Source organism: Gobio gobio (assembly GCF_949357685.1).
Source record: "Gobio gobio genome assembly, chromosome: 3".
NCBI classification, from domain to species: domain Eukaryota; kingdom Metazoa; phylum Chordata; class Actinopteri; order Cypriniformes; family Gobionidae; genus Gobio; species Gobio gobio.
Window position 1 is genome coordinate 40,264,808 of NC_137099.1, and position 17,609 is coordinate 40,282,416.

General features: G+C 37.3%; 2 protein-coding genes across 13 annotated transcripts in view; both read left to right on the plus strand.

The window, feature by feature from the left end:
• dclk2a (doublecortin-like kinase 2a) overlaps window positions 1-13,077 on the plus strand; it is a 72,860-nt gene extending 59,783 nt beyond the window's left edge. For 2 of the 12 annotated variants that reach the window (XR_013816135.1, XR_013816137.1), the window contains exons 11-18: window positions 195-341; window positions 666-799; window positions 940-1,017; window positions 1,445-1,541; window positions 4,071-4,151; window positions 4,527-4,640; window positions 6,098-6,176; window positions 11,029-13,077. Coding sequence is in view for 9 of the 12 variants with exons in the window: in XM_079811595.1 (XP_079667721.1) it covers window positions 195-341; window positions 666-799; window positions 940-1,017; window positions 1,445-1,541; window positions 4,071-4,157; window positions 4,527-4,640; window positions 11,029-11,313 (942 nt within the window). In the remaining 3 variants the exon portion in view is untranslated. Of the gene's footprint in view, window positions 1-194; window positions 342-665; window positions 800-939; window positions 1,018-1,444; window positions 1,542-4,070; window positions 4,158-4,526; window positions 4,641-6,097; window positions 6,177-11,028 lie in introns of all 12 variants that reach the window. The other 10 variants (XM_079811595.1, XM_079811593.1, XM_079811596.1 and 7 more) reach the window with 8 other exon arrangements.
• A 1,310-nt stretch (window positions 13,078-14,387) lies between these two features.
• fam193a (family with sequence similarity 193 member A) overlaps window positions 14,388-17,609 on the plus strand; it is a 39,808-nt gene continuing 36,586 nt past the window's right edge. The window contains exons 1-2 of the mRNA XM_079812181.1: window positions 14,388-14,703; window positions 17,420-17,488. Coding sequence (XP_079668307.1) covers window positions 14,560-14,703; window positions 17,420-17,488 — 213 coding nt within the window. The 5' untranslated portion in view covers window positions 14,388-14,559. The remainder of the gene's footprint in view (window positions 14,704-17,419; window positions 17,489-17,609) is intronic.

Below are 17,609 nucleotides of genomic sequence, written 5' to 3' on the forward strand. Positions count from 1 at the left end.
TATATTATTAGGTAGGTCGAATGCATTGAGAATTCTGTATTATTGTCAACATTGCACTAAATGGCCGCTTTGAATATTGATCAAACTCTTAGCCCATTAGACAGAAAAAAAAGTTTGTCACCTCTAGGAGAAAGTGTGTTTTATACAAAATACTTTTTTTTTTTGTAATTTGTATTTCCATTTGTGTGTTTCAGGGTGGAGATCTGTTTGATGCAATCACCTCCTCAACAAAATACACTGAAAGAGATGCTAGCGTGATGGTATTTGACCTGGCGGCAGCTCTCAAATATCTGCACAGAATGTGTATCGTCCATCGAGACATCAAACCTGAGAATCTGCTGGTATGAACACTTATGCATCTTGCACAAAGACTATAAATCTAAGAATACTTTAATTCACACATCTTTGACACACACACACACACACACACACACACACACACACACACACACACACACACACACACACACACACACACACACACACACACACACACACACACACACACACACACACACAGCAGTAAAGAGACACGAAACCTGTGAAGAAAAAACGGGCACTTTGTACATGAAAAATGACTCAAGGCACAGTATGTCAAGAGGAAAAAATGTAAATCCAGGTGGATAAAAATAACCCTTTTGCATCTTTAACTATGTGTGTCGTAGGTGTGTGAGTACCCTAATGGTACAAAGTCTTTGAAGTTGGGAGATTTTGGCTTGGCCACAGTGGTTGAAGGGCCGCTGTACACTGTTTGTGGAACACCCACTTACGTTGCCCCAGAAATCATAGCAGAGTCAGGGTAAGATTCATTGATTGCTTTGTTTTTATATCATCAAAAGTGATATTGCTATGGAAGCATGAATATCTGTGTTTAATAGCCTTTAAATGCTGGAGGATGAATGTAATTGACTGTGTCTTTCTATCTGGGCATTGCCAAAGCTACGGGCTAAAGGTGGATATCTGGGCAGCTGGAGTGATTACCTACATCCTTCTATGTGGCTTCCCACCTTTCCGCAGGTAACACTAAAACTAGCTCAGTCCTTCATGTTAAAGTCAGCATGAAACTGTAGTTGCGATAGTCTTTTCTTTCCAATAGTGACGTATACACGTGTGAACGGCTTCTCAGACAATAAAAAATGTTGGACGGGACTTGATTTTGTCCATTGAGAATTGATTGGATGGTTGGTTTTGCTATTGCTGTGATATCATGTGAGTGATCAGTTTGTCCCGCTCGTGCTAGTAAACACGTCATCAGAGTAGAAAAGAGATGTCATTGCAAGTGGGAGGAGAAGTTACTTTGGTTAAAGACTGAGGACACATGAAATAAAACGTAAAAATCATTTATAATAAATACTTATTTTGTTCATAGCGTAGTGTTCTGACAAGTTATTGTACATTAAATATATTTAATGTGTGTCTATGTGCATTGCATTTGTTTTTGCAGTGAGAATAACCTTCAGGACGACCTATTTGATCAGATTCTGGTGGGGCGTTTAGAGTTCCCTACACCCTTTTGGGACAATATCTCAGCTTCTGTTAAAGTGAGTACAGACAAACACACGGATTACACATGCTACATGCTTAAAACTAACTTTCAATCTCACTCATTTATCTCCACATCCTGCATTCTCTGCCCTGACTGCTGCACCCCACTCTTTCAACCTACTCATACCATCATCTCATTCACATCCTCCTCCTCTCACCCATCCAGCTTTAGAACTGTTTTTGCATGCTTGATTATCTAACTTTCTCTTCACTGAATGGCAGATGTTTGGCTGTGTTTGCAAATGTAAAACATTCATGTTTTCATACACTTGAACATTTCATACACTTGAACACATTTTCATTTATAAAACGTGTGTGTGTGTCTAATTAGAAAATGCCAGTAATGTGTAATACTTGTTTCCACTCCATTTGACACGTTTCCCTAAATGTAAATGTAAAATGTGTCGATATAAAAGAGATGCTTATGTTCACTCTAGACAAGAGTGTTATTAGCCTACTCATTTGCTTACTCATAATGACATATAGCAACACAGCTAAAAGTATTCCCAATATGTTGGACTTTTTATTGAAAGTAGCCTACTTTTACCTGTTTAAAACCAGGAACACACCAAGCCGACGGTTGGCCGTCGGGCAACATCGGGCCATTTTTGAGCATCGGCCGATTTAGGCTTGGGACACACTACACTAAAAAAATCACCAAAAATGGTTCTTGGCTCGTAATCATAGGGGAACCTTTTTAAGTGCTATATAGCACCAATTTTGGTGCTTCAGTGGTTCTTCAGCTGTTCTTCAGAGGTTCTTCACCGGTTCTTTGACTAAGGTGCTATATAGCACTGCTAACTATGGTGCTATATAGCACCGCTACCATATACAGAACATGTTAAGATATGGTGCTATATAGCACCAAAATGGTTCCTCTATGAATATGGCGAAGAACGATTTTCAAATCTTAACCAATTTTAAAACTGTGGGAGACCACAGACATAAGGGAAGTTTCAACCGTTTTTTAGCATTATAATCCTACGAATGCACACACTACACTCTAAAAAAAAAAAAGGTTCTATATTGCACCAAAAATGGTTCTTGGCTCGTAATCATAGGGGAACCTTTTTTAGTGCTATATAGCACCAATTTTGGTGCTTCAGTGGTTCTTCAGCGGTTCTTCAGCGGTTCTTCAGAGGTTCTTCACCGGTTCTTTGACTAAGGTGCTATATAGCACCTCTGAAGAACCACTGAAGAACCACTGAAGCACCAAAATTGGTGCTATATAGCACTAAAAAAGGTTCCCCTATGATTACGAGCCTTTTTTTTTAGAGTGTAGAAGATTCGTCCGGGCCGCGAGACCAGACCACACACCTGCCGATTGTAGTAACATTTTCAGTGAGATTTTCACGTTTGATACTTATGGACTGGAATCGTGCGAGCTCCGATCGGGAGCAGTAAAATAATCGTAATGACACCACACAATTGAGATTGTTTTGGACAAAAAGTCGGTTGCAAGAAGCCTTGAATCAGGCCATACTCCCCAGATCGGGGGTTGCCCAAAATCTGGCTTAAAATCTTCAAGCGTGTGGCCAGCCTTAGTTTTTCGGTGTGTTCTGCACCGCTGGTTCTAGTCGAACGCCATAGTTGTTTGTTTTGGTATTCAACCTGTAGTCCTTTTGGTGTGTTCAAGCACAAATTTTTCCCCTACACGAGGCAATTCACAGTTGGCTTTCATCAGTGCTAGTTCTTAGGCTTTGGTTTGGTGTGTCCCTACCCTAAGAGTTGTGTTGGTGACGTTTGAGTTGGAGAAGGAACAACGTGCGAAAGGGGCATTTGCAAGGTTGAAAGTGTAAATAGCAACTAGATTCTATTTACACTGTGCAAGTAGCAATAGATTATGTTTACACTAAGTGAAAATAGCAGCATTTCTTAGCGATCTGCTTTTAAAGTAAAAATAGTGACATTCTATTTACACTGTAAACATAGCTCTATTTTCTTTGCAATAAGTGTAATAGTTAGATGATATTTATACTCATATAAATAGTGAGAGATACTATTTGCACCTCAGTGTTGTTGTACATAAAAAGGTATGCAATAATAACAGTGTAAATGATTATATTTATTAAAATTATTAAATGTATGCTACCTTGTTGGTACAATAAAGCCCTCCATAAACCTACCCCTAACACTAACCGATAAACACTTTATTGTTAAACACACGTTAGACACTTTATATCCACTTTTCAAATATTTTCTTCATTTTTATTGAAAGTAAATAACTATACGATCTGATGTGATGGGAAAAAGGAGTAGAGCGAGTTAGGCAAAAGGTGGATTTGAACTTCGGATCGATATGCATCAAAACGTCAACTTCATGCCTCACGCCTTACCCTACACCATTGCTACTGTAAACAACTTAGTGTCTCCAACAAGTGTAAATAGACACTGCATTAACCTTTAAGCACAAATATTTAATATAACAAGTTTCCTCTCCTTTTGTGTACATTTTTAATGCAAAAATCGAATAAATTGTCTTCAAATCTAATTATTGCAAATATGATCATGATGTGTTCATACAGGCGTTGATTGGTCACATGCTGCAGGTGAATGTGGAGGCCAGATATACGGCGGAGGATGTGCTGTCTCACCCCTGGGTCACGGTAAATGTGTGTGGAAGGGTTTAGTGGTGTATTTGTTGGATTGTGGGTTTTTTTGTCAATATTGTGGGCAAAGATGGGTAATGCATATGCTACACTAAAGTGTCACAATTCTATATGATATAATATACAAAAATAATTTTAGACATTATTGCATGTTGAGCAGCATGAATGCCCATGAATGGAAGGGATTCACTCGCACACTTACTCATAAAACATTATTGGTGTAATTTGAGCTGTATTAGAAGTGGTTTTGATTTATGTTTCAAATTATTTTTTCGAACTGAAACCTACAATTTAGTCAATAAGCTCTGGTGGGCACAGTTATATTGCTCACCATTAGATTGGCCTATCCTAATCCACTTCAATAACCAACAGGAGGATGCTGCAATGGAAAACAATATGAAGATGGAGGTAGCAGGTAAACTCAAAAAGCACTTTAACTCTGTGCAGAAACAGAGCAACACTTCCCCTGGAGTCTCTGTTCTTGTGGTGAGCACACACACTCACATATGAGAAACAGTCTGCCCATCATAACTGCAGCTGCTGTCGTCCGTTAATATGCTCTGCTTAAAAAAAAAAAACAATGTCATCATCTCGGTCCCTAATGATTAGTACTTGGATTGCACATAATTCCAAAGCATAGCGTCACTGAAATTACAGCCACTGTGGACACCAGCATCAAATCAATCAGTTTGTCTCCCTCAGTGCTCATGACTTACATAACTGCTAAGTCGCAGAAAATATGAGAGATTATTGTATTGCAAGCAAGCACAGCACCAAATATGCCAGAGCTATGAAATTGGAAATAACTTCAGAAGGCAGTACATCAGGCGCAAGTAAAAATATGCCATTCATTTACTATTAAAAAATGTATTTGACTTTAAGCAATAATGTATTTTTTTCAACACACCTTTCAGCAGAGACCTAATAGTGTCATTTCAACTTTTGTATGTAAAATAATTAACCTAAAAAAAAGTGTGTTTATTTTTTAATAGCCAAATTGATGGTTAAAAACTACAACCAATCAAAGACAATATGTCAAACCTTAATCACTCAACTGTGACTATACCTATATTCAATGACTATAAGTCATTTGTTTATTTGTGATGCAAAGCTGGACTCCAGTCTTCAGTGTCACATCATCTTTCAGAAATCATTATAATACGCTGATTTGGTGCTCAAGAAACATTTCTTATTATTATCAATGTTTTTTTTGTTGTTGTGGAAATTACTGATACCAAACTTTTGAACGGTGATATATACTGTGCATAGTGTTAAATACAGAAAAATGTGCAGTCATTGCTGATCTCTGTAGTGCCTGAAAATGGCTGAAAGACTCATCATAATCCTTTTATTTTTGGCTGAAGCAGTACTTTATGAGCTCAGAGGGAGACATGGGTGAAGCATTTTCCACCCTCATGTCTTATTAGATTCCCATCCCAGTTCACTGCACCATAAACCCCTCACTGCCAGCCTTGTGTCTTCTTCTCACTGTCATCAAGGTGTTCGTTTCTGTAAATGTGTTTTCAGTGTTGTCATTGGTCTTAACCTCGTCTACATTTTCATGATGAAGAATATTGTCTATCACTCATTCTTTGAACTGAACTTGACCTTATCATGCAGTTTTGAAAAGACCTCGGTATACATTTAAATAACTCAGGACATGGGCTGAGCAGCATATAGAATATTCCTGATATATTTGCAATGGTTTTGCTACAGATATGACATTAATAAACATTATATTAGTGGACATTGTGATGATATTAATTTTGACAGCATTGTATAGCATTTGTTTCTAGACTCATTTTTTCTTAAAATACATCATAAAACGATCACTATGATCACTTTTTAAAAATCAAAGGACCTTTTTTGTTCACTACACTGCTTGAAAAAGCAGCAGCAAGGTCTCTGGCTGAACATGTATTGATGTGAATCTCATTTGACAGTGTGAACTGTAATGGCAGGGCTGTACCTACACCCCTTGCTCTCCCAAGACCCGAAGTGACGTCTGCCACTGGATATTGGGTATTTGAATCCGAACCTATTTTAATGAGCTTGAGATCTTATGACTCTATACTAAAATCTAGCACTCTGGCTGCCTCTTATTAACCCTCTCTGGGGTTTTTCAGCATTTGCTGGTCTTACCTCTAATTCGAGACGATAATCATACTGTACTTAACCTCATGTCCCAACCATAATCCGGTCCACTTTCTGTGTTCCCATCTTCACATTCCACTCCATGTTCATGGTGGCTCTTTCATGGTGAACACTTTATTGCTGTAATATTCTGAGCCATATGGCTTTGTTGCACATTTTTGCTGTATATTGTTTCCCTCTGGGCTTTAGCTGGAAGGTTTGTATTGGCATGCATGCATTACTGACTGCTTGAATATTAACACTGCAATCCGATGGCTTCTCTCTCTCTCTCTCTCTCTCTCTCTCTCTCTCTCTCTCTCTCTCTCTCTTTCTCTCTCTCACTCTGTTACCTAATCCAGAGACAGTATTTCATGGCGTTTGCCAATGTCCTCAAAATGAACCTCAATTCTTAGGACCTTGACCATTGCCATCAAAATTTCAGAAAGAAAGTGGTTTGAGAATATTAAACTCTGCCACCTTCACAGTATTACAATTTAAATGAATAAATCTAATGACCGAGAGAGAGAGAGAGAGAGAGAGAGAGAGAGAGAGAGAGAGAAAGAGAGAGATGCATAATTATACACGAAAATTGCCTTGGGTGAAATATTTTACGGAAGGTTTTAAAGACTTATTTCGATATTTTTAGATGAAATGGGGATGTACTTGTTGATTATTTTATTTTTGTTTTTATTACATTTGATTAATTAATTTATTTTACAGCCAGTATATTTATCTAATAGGATTCAGACAGGTCCGATTTAAATTGAAAAGAAAGCTTTGGTTTTGTCCACAGCTGAGGAACATACCAAAGAAACCAGATCAAATCACAGTTTAAAAGAATAGCTCACTCAGAAATGAAACTTCTATCAATTACTCACTCTCATGTCATTCCAAATCCATATACTGAAAGAAAAATTGTTTTTAATTAATCGTTACAAGGATATTTTCCATACATTAACAGTTCATACTGATAGCCGTTTGTCAAGCCCTACAAAAAAAGCACTATAAAAAATGATAAAAACACTAAAGTAGTAGTCTTGTTTGCTATATTATGCACTGATAATCATTAAAAATGGTGTCTATGGCACATGGCACATTGCAGTGTTAGCAATATTATGACATCAGACATGCAACATAGGCACATAAAGCTATCATATGGTTTCAGATGGTCATATGGACTAAATGTATGGTTCTTTCATAATGGTTTTTGTCCTTTTTGTAATTTGACAGCTTGTTTGGATATTGAAATCAGCAGCATGCAGGTTTGGAACAATATGAGGGTGAACAAACAATATCCAGAAGGTTCATTTCTGAGTGAACTGCCCCTATAAGTGGCTATATTTGCTTCATTTAAGCAAGCTGATGTTTCTTAAGTAGTCCTTGTGAAACGTCCCTCAGATGAAGTGTTAGGTTATGTTAGTGTTGTGTAAGAATTTGTGCTGTATGTGCTCTGTGAGTAAGACTAGTCTTTGTCCTCTGCTTCTGCTCTCCCCATGGCATTGCTATCCTCTGACTAGCTCCAAGGCAATGGTATGTACTAACACTAACTGCTATGCTCCTCCCTCCCCGCCTCCGTCTCCTCACACATACACTCTTATACTGGGAGAAAGTGACAGTAACATCACTGAAGATACACATTTTCATCTATACAAGACATGGAAATTTGGAAGCTTGGAGCAGGGTTTTTTAATCTTTTAGATGCCTTTTAGATGGACTCTTTTAGATGGACCCCCCCCATATAGAGTATGATAATTTTCTTGCAAGGGACACCCATCCTAAACATTAGGCTATAAATTTGTAAAAACCCAAATTATATGTTGAAAAAGAAATATTACAAATGTGTAAAGTATTATTTGGAAATAATTATTTGGATTATATTTTCTACCCACTATATAGTACTTTACTGTGCATATTATTTCTTTATTTGAATTCATTCAAATATTTTTATTTTTAATTCAATTTATTTTAACTTTATAATTCATTTGAATTTATTAAGATCACATTTGTATTTTATTATTATTTAATCTAATATTTAAGTTATTCATTTTTTTAGTTGTATTATTATTTATATATTTTAATCTATTTATTTATTCAAACAGTTTAAAAACCTTTGGCTTAGAGAGTTATTTACTCACTTTAATCCTGCCATGAACTTCAGTGGTGTTTTTTTCGCTCTCTGCCATTTTCTGTCTCTTTTACTGCTATGGTCTTTTTCCACCTGTGACATCATCAATAGTATTGACTTTTCAATGAAATCGGGTTATGCATACTGTCTTTTATATCTTAGTATGAGCACGTTTCCTCTTACAGCAACAAGCAAAAACACAGAACTGCTTTATTGAAACCTTAAAGGGACATGCAACTGCCATCATTTCCTCACTCTCATATCATTCCAATGGCTTCTGTTCTTCTGCAGAACACAAAAGATGATATTTTAAATAATGTTTTAGTGTTATTTTTTTATTGGAGTGGCAAACGAGGGACAGAATAAAAACAAATATATATACATTGCTGTTTTTTTATGTAATATAAAATTGACATTTTTAATTAATTGTTGTCCAATACTGGTGCTTGTGCTTACAGCACTGACTGGTGTTAACTTATATCTGTGGTGTTACCACTATTTCAGTCAGGACCACTATCGTCAAAGATTATTGACTATTAGTAGCCTATACAGCTTGGATTGGCGTATGGTTCTGTAGCATGGCTAAGAGCAGGGAGAGCAGCAATAACCCCCCTTAGAGTAAACAGAACTTAACCAACATAATGTATTGCAGATATCATATTAATATTAAATGTACAAAATAATTCGGCAATTTAGTCTGATTCAAGGGGAATCAGAATACCAAATCCTGACTGGACGAGAGGAGGAGCTAGGGATGGAGGAGGGTAAATGAGCTCTGGAGAACGCGACAGCTGCTGCAAGGAGCTTATATATGTATGCTGTGATAGACGTCGTATCCCTATAAGGTAGATGTGATCAGCTGACAGTCAGCTGATGCGAGCTTGACTAACATGACCTGCCAGAACTGACGCTATGCTTGATTTCCGCCAAGGGAGTACAGTGACCACACATAGACTAATTCGTGGCGGTGCGCCAGAATCAACACCAGCCGCCACATATTGCACGTCGTTATTCTTTTTTGAAACATTTTTTACGCTATTTAAAACACGCAGCGTATTCCTTCAGCTGCATTTCCTTTCCCTGCTCTCTCTCTGTCACTCACTCGCGTCTCTCGCTGATATGAAACGAAGTCTAAGCTTTTAAAATGTTTAAATTTTTTATACGAAATTCAAACAATAAATAGCGTTTTGGCGCTAATGAAGCAGTTAAAGCCAGAGGCGTTGAAAAACAGAATTGCGACATGCTCTCATCTCCCGGTGGCGCGTGCGGTCACGTGGTTCATGGAGCGCTCAATAGTTCCAAACAAACCCGCGCTGTCAATACATTTGAATGGATAGACGATAGTTTCATTATACAGGTATTTGCAGCATTTTTTGGTAAACAGTACAGCATGTGCATTGATTATTACGTCAACTATTTACAGTATCATTTTATTATGGAGAGTGATGGAGATGCAACATTGTTTAACATTAATGTTAATATTTTTCTTGTATTTAGCCCTTGGGTATTCCTTAGTCACACTTGTACTCATTGATGGTCAAATGTGACCATACACCTTAACTATTTTTCAGTTAAATAAATGTTCTATATTTCAGTTTAATAATATTTATTGAATATTTTGAGGAGATCTTTTGGTACTAAATAGGCCTACTATTTGTGCAATAATTATGGTCCATTAATGACCATTTAATGAATTAAAATATTTATCTTATTTATATTATAATTAGTGTAATTAAGGTTAAAATAGAGAATTCCAATGCAAAGAGACAAATTAGAGTCATTTTGTGGCTGAAAAAATAATACATTTCATTTGTAATGCCATGGTTTACCCACTATAGGTGCCTGTATGGCTCTTTAATAAATATACATGTATCTAGTAAATATTAATGAATGCGAGCAAATATAATTTAGCCCAAGTCTAAAATAGTGCTAAAAAGGCAAACTTATTTTTCCCTATATGTACAGTAGGCTATATACATATGAACTGATACTGAATCAAGATCGAAATCGATATTTGAGCCAATCACCAACCCCCAATTGGTTTCTAATCTGTGGGAAACACTGGAGTACCACAGACAATTTAGCACAAATCCAGACTTTTCTATAACAGGATCATGACATTAATAATCTATCATTTGGATACTTTGGAAATATTATATTGAGATTGATTAAACATTTTATATTAAAATGTCAAATACATAAGTTATCAGTGTAACAACCAAAGGCTCTAATAAAGTGTGACATAAAATAAAAATGCATAAAAAAATGTTTGTGATAAGTAGGTTTAGGGTTAGGGGATGTACAGTATAAAAATCATTATGTCTATCGAATGTCCCCATAAAACATGAAAACCCAACGTGTGTGTATGTGTGTGTGAAGAAGTAAGAAAGCCATACAAATTTGGAACAACATGAGGCTGAGAAAATGATGACAGAATTCTCATTTTTGGGTGCACTGTACCTTTAAGATGGAATCTATCGCTCTCTTGACCTCCCAGATTGTAACTTCATCTCACTTACTCTTTCCCTACTGAATTGTTTTCAATTTCCTTTCCATGTTTGGGTGTGTGCACCTCATGTGAACATTAACATACAGTATTGTCTCTCTCTTTTGTAGAGCACAGCTCTAGATAAGGAAACCATCCAGCTTTCTCGCCGGCATCAGGACTACAGCCCCCCTCCAGGAAAAAGCCCCTCCTCCACCCACCCAGAGAGACGACGCTCTAATAGGGGACGACGCTCTGAGGACTCTATGAGTGCTGCTCTGGTTGAGTCTTTAGCCTCAACAACCCCCAATACACCATCAGCACCTCTGCCCTCCCCTTGCTCTGCCCCACCTCCCTACTTCCCAGAATGCAGTGCTGAGGCTGAGGCCAGCAAGGGCTTGCCGAAGGAAGAATAACTGTACTTAGGGGAAACAATATGGAGACAATTCAAAATATACATAAATAAATAATAAAATAGCAACTCTGCAAATCTTTTAAGCTTCATTCTAGCTAAAGGCTGGAATAGACTACACAAGATTTGCCCAGATTACAGTCTGGAAGAGTTGAAAATAGATGGCAAAAGTCAGAGCCAGTCTGCAGATTTTAAAGACAAGAAAATCACATATGATTCCATCCAGTTAAGTCTGCATGAAACAAAAGTTAAGGGCAGTGTTTTCTTACCAATTAACGTACATCTGAGTGAAATGGCAAATGGCATTTTCAAAAGGAATTGATTGGATTGTTGTTGTCCGCTATTGATCTCATTAGAGTGACATGTTTTCCCGTCCACGTGCCGAAAAAACATCATCCAAGAAGAAAAGAGATGTTGCTGCAAGAGGGACATGAAGTTATTTTGATTTAAGATCATGAGGGCACATGAATTTTAATAAACATTTATGATGTGCTCAGAAAAAGCACTTATATTCCATAAAACATAAGAATTGTCAATTTTGATTTCATTGTGACTTAAAGGCTGGAATACACTGCATGACTTTTAAAGTCTGATCAGATTTTAAAACACTATAGGCATCATACACTAAACAGAGGATCACACACTACCAGACTTTCAGGTCGTTCCCAACGTAACAAACTCACGCAGAAACACTAGGCTCGTCTGCCCATCATACACTTCGTGATGTTCTGGGAAATCTGTCAACTCAAATCTGCAGACTGGCTCTGAGCCTCCGACTTTCAGCAGCTATAGAGTCGACTCATCCTGCAAATTGGGGCAAAAAAATTAATCAAAATTTGTGTAATGTATTGCAGCCTAGCAGTATGGTTAGAACTGTCTGTATAGTGGTCGTCTGCACGTCTCCCTGCTTTCTTCTTCCAGTTTGGCTTCTGATTTCAGCACCCAGGGTGGGTTTGAAAACTTTATGTGATTGATTGTATGGTGCTTTGGATATGAAAGATCCGCCCTGCTTTTGTATTTACTGACATGAACAGCTTATGTCTCAATTATGAATATAGCAAGCACGTTTTAGGGTGGATCTAAATATGCTACTGGAAAGAAAGATTTTGAAACTGGCAAGAAACTTGTCCTGCTGAAACTTGAAAGTATGTTTCCTTTGAGTGTATGTTTGAAAATAGACAGCTTGACCTTTTGACTGCTGAAGAAACACAAGAAACTGATTTGCTTTTGTGTTTTCTTAAGAGGGTGTGCCTATAGGACTACTGTGTTCTGGAGTCAATCTGCAGTAGTTTAGAGTTGCCTTCATATGAGCCAGCAAAGCAAGACATCTGTAGGGATTGTTAATAGTTCTGTTCTTTTGCTAATTTATTTGTACAGATTAGACATGATGTGAAATTGTATTTTAGAATAGTTTGATATTTTCCAGCCAGAGTCATTAAGTGCACGATGTTTTGATTTCTCTCTCGCAATATTCGATTACAATCTGTCTTGGATTTGTCATATATTTCTCCATGTAGCTACTGTCTGTACTTGTTATCTCTTTGCTTACCATGGCCCTAATTCAAATAGAGTGATGAAGCTTGTTCATAAATGTACATGACATAATAAACTAATTTTTTGACATGTATTGAAGGTTTTGAGAAATATGGCAATATTCAGTATCATTTCTGAAAGGCTAGATTTCATGTTTAATATATGTTATTTTCTATTAGTGTTCCTTGTCATCTCATAATCAAGGAAATGCAATAAAATTATCTTGCTGTTGTTGATCCTTGTCTTGCCCTTATTACGGTAAGATCCCAGTAAATCAAACAAATAGCCCAGTTTTAATTTATCTCGCATTAAAGCAGGCGCAATGCAACAGCGCCATCTGTTAGTTGAAGGGTACAGTCCATTTGAGGCCTTGGCTTTATATATTTAGCTTTAAAAAATTGATGAACCAAAAACACTGGGAATATCTTGGTTTTTATTTTCTCCTACATAGCAACAAAAACTATTACACCATTTTAACGATCACATGTAGGCCTACTGCAAGAAATTGTTTTTCATATTAGACATGTTGTACTTTATTGTCCATCCTTGGCTGAAAATTGGTCTTTGACCTCGCTATAGGCTACATACAACATGACAGTTACACAACATACATACACAGGCTACATTTACATTTTCTATCACTTAATTTTTCCTACATCCATTTCCTATCCCTATCATATAATCCTGTATGGATCTATTGAGTTTTGCTTGGACCCTATGATTTTACCTATCATAATGCTATTTAATAGGCCTACGTTATTTGCAGGCCGTAAAATGAAACACTTTCAAATTAACTGATATAAACGTTTTGCAAAACACATTGACTAACAAAATAATCTCTCAAATTCCTTAACAAGAATAACACAACATTTGGAGTTTTTAGACAAGCTGGACTGCAATAAATAATCCATTAGTTTTAATGGTTTTCATTATGGGTGAAATTTGACTCACCAATCACAAGTGAGGGCGTCAGTACAATCTGTAGCAGACATCGCATTCATTTTATAAATGTTTTTTTTTTTTAAAAAGAAGGGAAAAAAAGACATCTTATGTTGAAAACGGGGTTCTGATTAGTCTGGTGGCATTGAGTTGTCAGCGATCATTAGCGCCATCTAATGACTACAAATTATTACTACGATTACCCTCTTTGCTCCAGTCTATGGTCTGTAATAATAAAAAAATGTCCTCGTTAATTTTAAAGTTTTAAGAAAACGAAAATATAGATAAGAAAACAACGCATCTGTAAAATAATCAGAGCTAGACGAGAGAGAGAGAACATAAAATAGAGCAAGAGTAATCAGAATAACAACGTTTTAATCGCATTTACGCTTGCATACACAATACATTCTTTACATACATACTTTCTTTCAGCACCAACACAGACACAACATCTAATCAAACAACAACAACAATAATAATAATAACAATAATAATAATAATAAAAGTGGTCGCGTCCTCTTAAAACTCAATTTCCCATAAGCCCCAAGCGCACTAGACGCTGTTGCGTCATGGCGTAAACGCCATTGGCCAATTCCTGTTGGGTCGGCCATATTGGAATTTTAAGTCTGCTATACTGTGTGCAGGTTGGCAGGCTCTTAGATTATATCTCTCAAATACAGCTATATTTTACTCGTATCCGCAGCGTCAGAGCCTGGCATTGCACCAGAGACCCTGCTGTTTGTGGACTGAACGCTGTCTGTGTATTTCGTGGGTAGATATGAGTCCTACAGACGCCAAACGCGGAGCGAAGCGCAGGAAGAATAAGCGGGGCGGCGGCGCAGGGAAGGCCGGAGCTCCGCCAACACCCTCCAGCAGCACTGCGCACGGAGACCCGAGCACCATCCCCAGTCTCAACGGAGAGGTGAGCGGCTGGTGGGGTTTACGGGGTGGTTGATGGTGCATGTGGTGCAGTTTAGTCCAGATTTCATAATATCGGGGGCCTAAGAGAAGCTCCTGTAGCTGATCTCACGTTTACATGGAGCCTTAGCTGAGCTTCACTGATTTAGATCTTTAATCTGACACATTTCCTGGTCTGATCATCGAAACATGGGAAGAAAACTGTGGAGACGTGTGGAAAGCACACTTAGAGCGATTTTGTGCTACGGATTTGGAGGTTTGAGTGATTAGTGTCGCTCGGAGTGATGTGAAGCTAACTTGTCAAGCGCTGCCCAGTTTTAGCTGATGTGTTTACAGGTGTATTTTAATAAGCATATTTTATCGGTCTTCCTAAATAAAAAGTAGTAAATGTATTCCCGAGGCTGAAAATATCACTGCTTTTGAGCCAGAGTCAACAGTAATGTAACCATGTTTATAGACAGACCCAATGCTAAAGTCCACCGTTTTGTTCCGCATTTAAGATCAACATATTCACTTACACGTTTCTTTATTTATTCTCTTTAGCACATGGCCTATGTTTAAAACTTTATGTATTGCGTTATTCAATAAAATTGAGGTTACAATTGCCTTTCTAAACTCTAGCAGTTGTCAAGTATGATCAAACCGGAAGTGCTTGAAAAATTCAACCGTAAATGTCAACAAACCCTTTAATATGTCTGTCAGTGCTTTTAAATTGAGACTTGTACAAAGTTTGTGATTTGGACATAAAGGTAATGTGGTGTATTATCACTTAGCACAGTTAACTCTTTGTATACACCATATTTATAGACACACACACTCTTACCTCAATTTATCAGCTGTTCTCCTCTCGTTTCAGTTGTGTATTCATGCTGCCCAGCCTGAGAAGTGTCAGGGAATGAATAGGCCACTTACAGCACAGGGTCCAGTGTTCAGGGCTTTGTCAGAGACTTATTCTTTCTGGTAGTATGCCTCTGTTTCCAAGGAAACCACATCTGTAGCTTAACAAGAGAATCAGTCTGTGTTGACATAAGCAAGCAAAAGAGACTATTTCATCACTGGTCTATGGCTCTTTTGCTTGCTTACAGTAACAGTGCACAGATATTAGTTAATTGGATTTCAGCGACCATACGTCGTGAAGATTGTCTATGATTTCTGACAATTACGTTCTCCTAAGAGTAAAGGTCTTTTATGAATTTCTTATTGCAATATTTTTTTTTCATGAATAACACAGCCAAATATCGTCGGGTTAACTTAGGCGAAGCTCTTTGTAATCTACTGCCCAGAGCTTGTTGGCAGGTTGTTGTCTTAGGAATTATTGTGACATTTTTGCGTTTAACTAAGCACATGCTCAAGACATCACATTCTCCTGTTCCTGATAAAACTAGCAATTTTGGTTATAACTGAAGCGTGTAATACATTTTTTTGTCAAACACATTTCCCAAATACTGCCATTGGTCGGACAGACAACTATTGGTTAAGTCAATGTGTCTGTTGGCTTAAATGTTGTTGTATCTGCAATGCATATTAAACAGAAATACGAGCAAGCGCTTTACCATGTAACATTTCACTCATCAGCTTTAAAGCAATTAGATTTTTTTGTTGCAATTTCATATCGTGGCCATAGCTGTCTGTATTGTCACGGGCATTGATTTATTGAATAGCTGATAACCTGCTGGCTATTCTAAATAAAAAATGAGGATTCTTTTAACAACCACGTATAACAGCTGTGACATTATTTGTGAGCTTAATTAATTTAGGTTTATTAGGAAATGTAATATTACTGAATATTTGCATTGTCTTGACTACTATATTAAAATTGCAATAACCTATTTAATGTATTAAATATGGCTAGAACACAGGAAGTGCTTATCTGGTTTTGCTTGAGGACCTGGATTTTAGAATTGAGTTGTTACTTGATGTCTACAGTCTATTTAACAACAATCTTTATTGTTTATTAGATTTTTTTTTAACATGGATTTTGTTTTGTTTTTGTTGTCATTGAAAGTGTATTATTTATTTGTAAATGCTGTATTTTGATGATTTCATGTCACTAATTCACCCTGTGGAGCAAATTATGGTCTGCACAAATCATGTTTATCCTATTTTAATGTAGTCTGGTTTGTATTTTCTTTTATTTTGCATAGTTCATGGCATGTCATGCCACCTGTCCGTGTTGGCACCTGCGAGAATTGTCTAGCTTCTATTAAGTGACAGATCAATTTACGCCAACATATCATAGTTTTAACATCTCCAACAAAAGATATTGAAATAGTTTTCTCTCATTTTGCTGTCTAATTGCATGATTGTTTCATTAGCTGCATTTTATTCTTTGCATTGCTGTCCACTGCTCTATCATAATACCCGCAATCCATTTGTGTTTTGTGAACCATCAGTTGTGAGGACCTTTGGAAAATGAAGTACATGTGGAAGATGTCATCTTGAATCTTCACAGAATCATTTTATAAAAATAGGTGTTCTGCTACTGTCAGCGGTTCATTCGGGGTCGGCCTCTATCCTGTGGAGATTTAACTCTGCTGCATGGTGGTGTTGCAAAAGGATTTTTCCTTGCGTTTTGACAGCCACGAGTAGTGCATTAAGATGGCACTCTTTAAGCTTTGAGCTGAAGTCGTAAACAACATGGTGTATGTAATTATATTATTGTAATACGTTTATAACCTTGAGCCTGGAATGAGTTGATTTATCGCCGGCTTTCTCTTTAGGTCCCATTGAATGGCGCTCCACAGTTTTCAGAAGGGCCAGTAAACGCTGACTTCTCTGGAGTCCTTCAGGTAACAGGCAAATCTCTCACTTTGCAACACTTCAACTGCGCTCTGCCGCATTTGCATTTCCTCTGTATGGTAGCCGGCAACACAGCTGTGATTTCCTGAAAGTCTGCTCTGGTATAAGTTA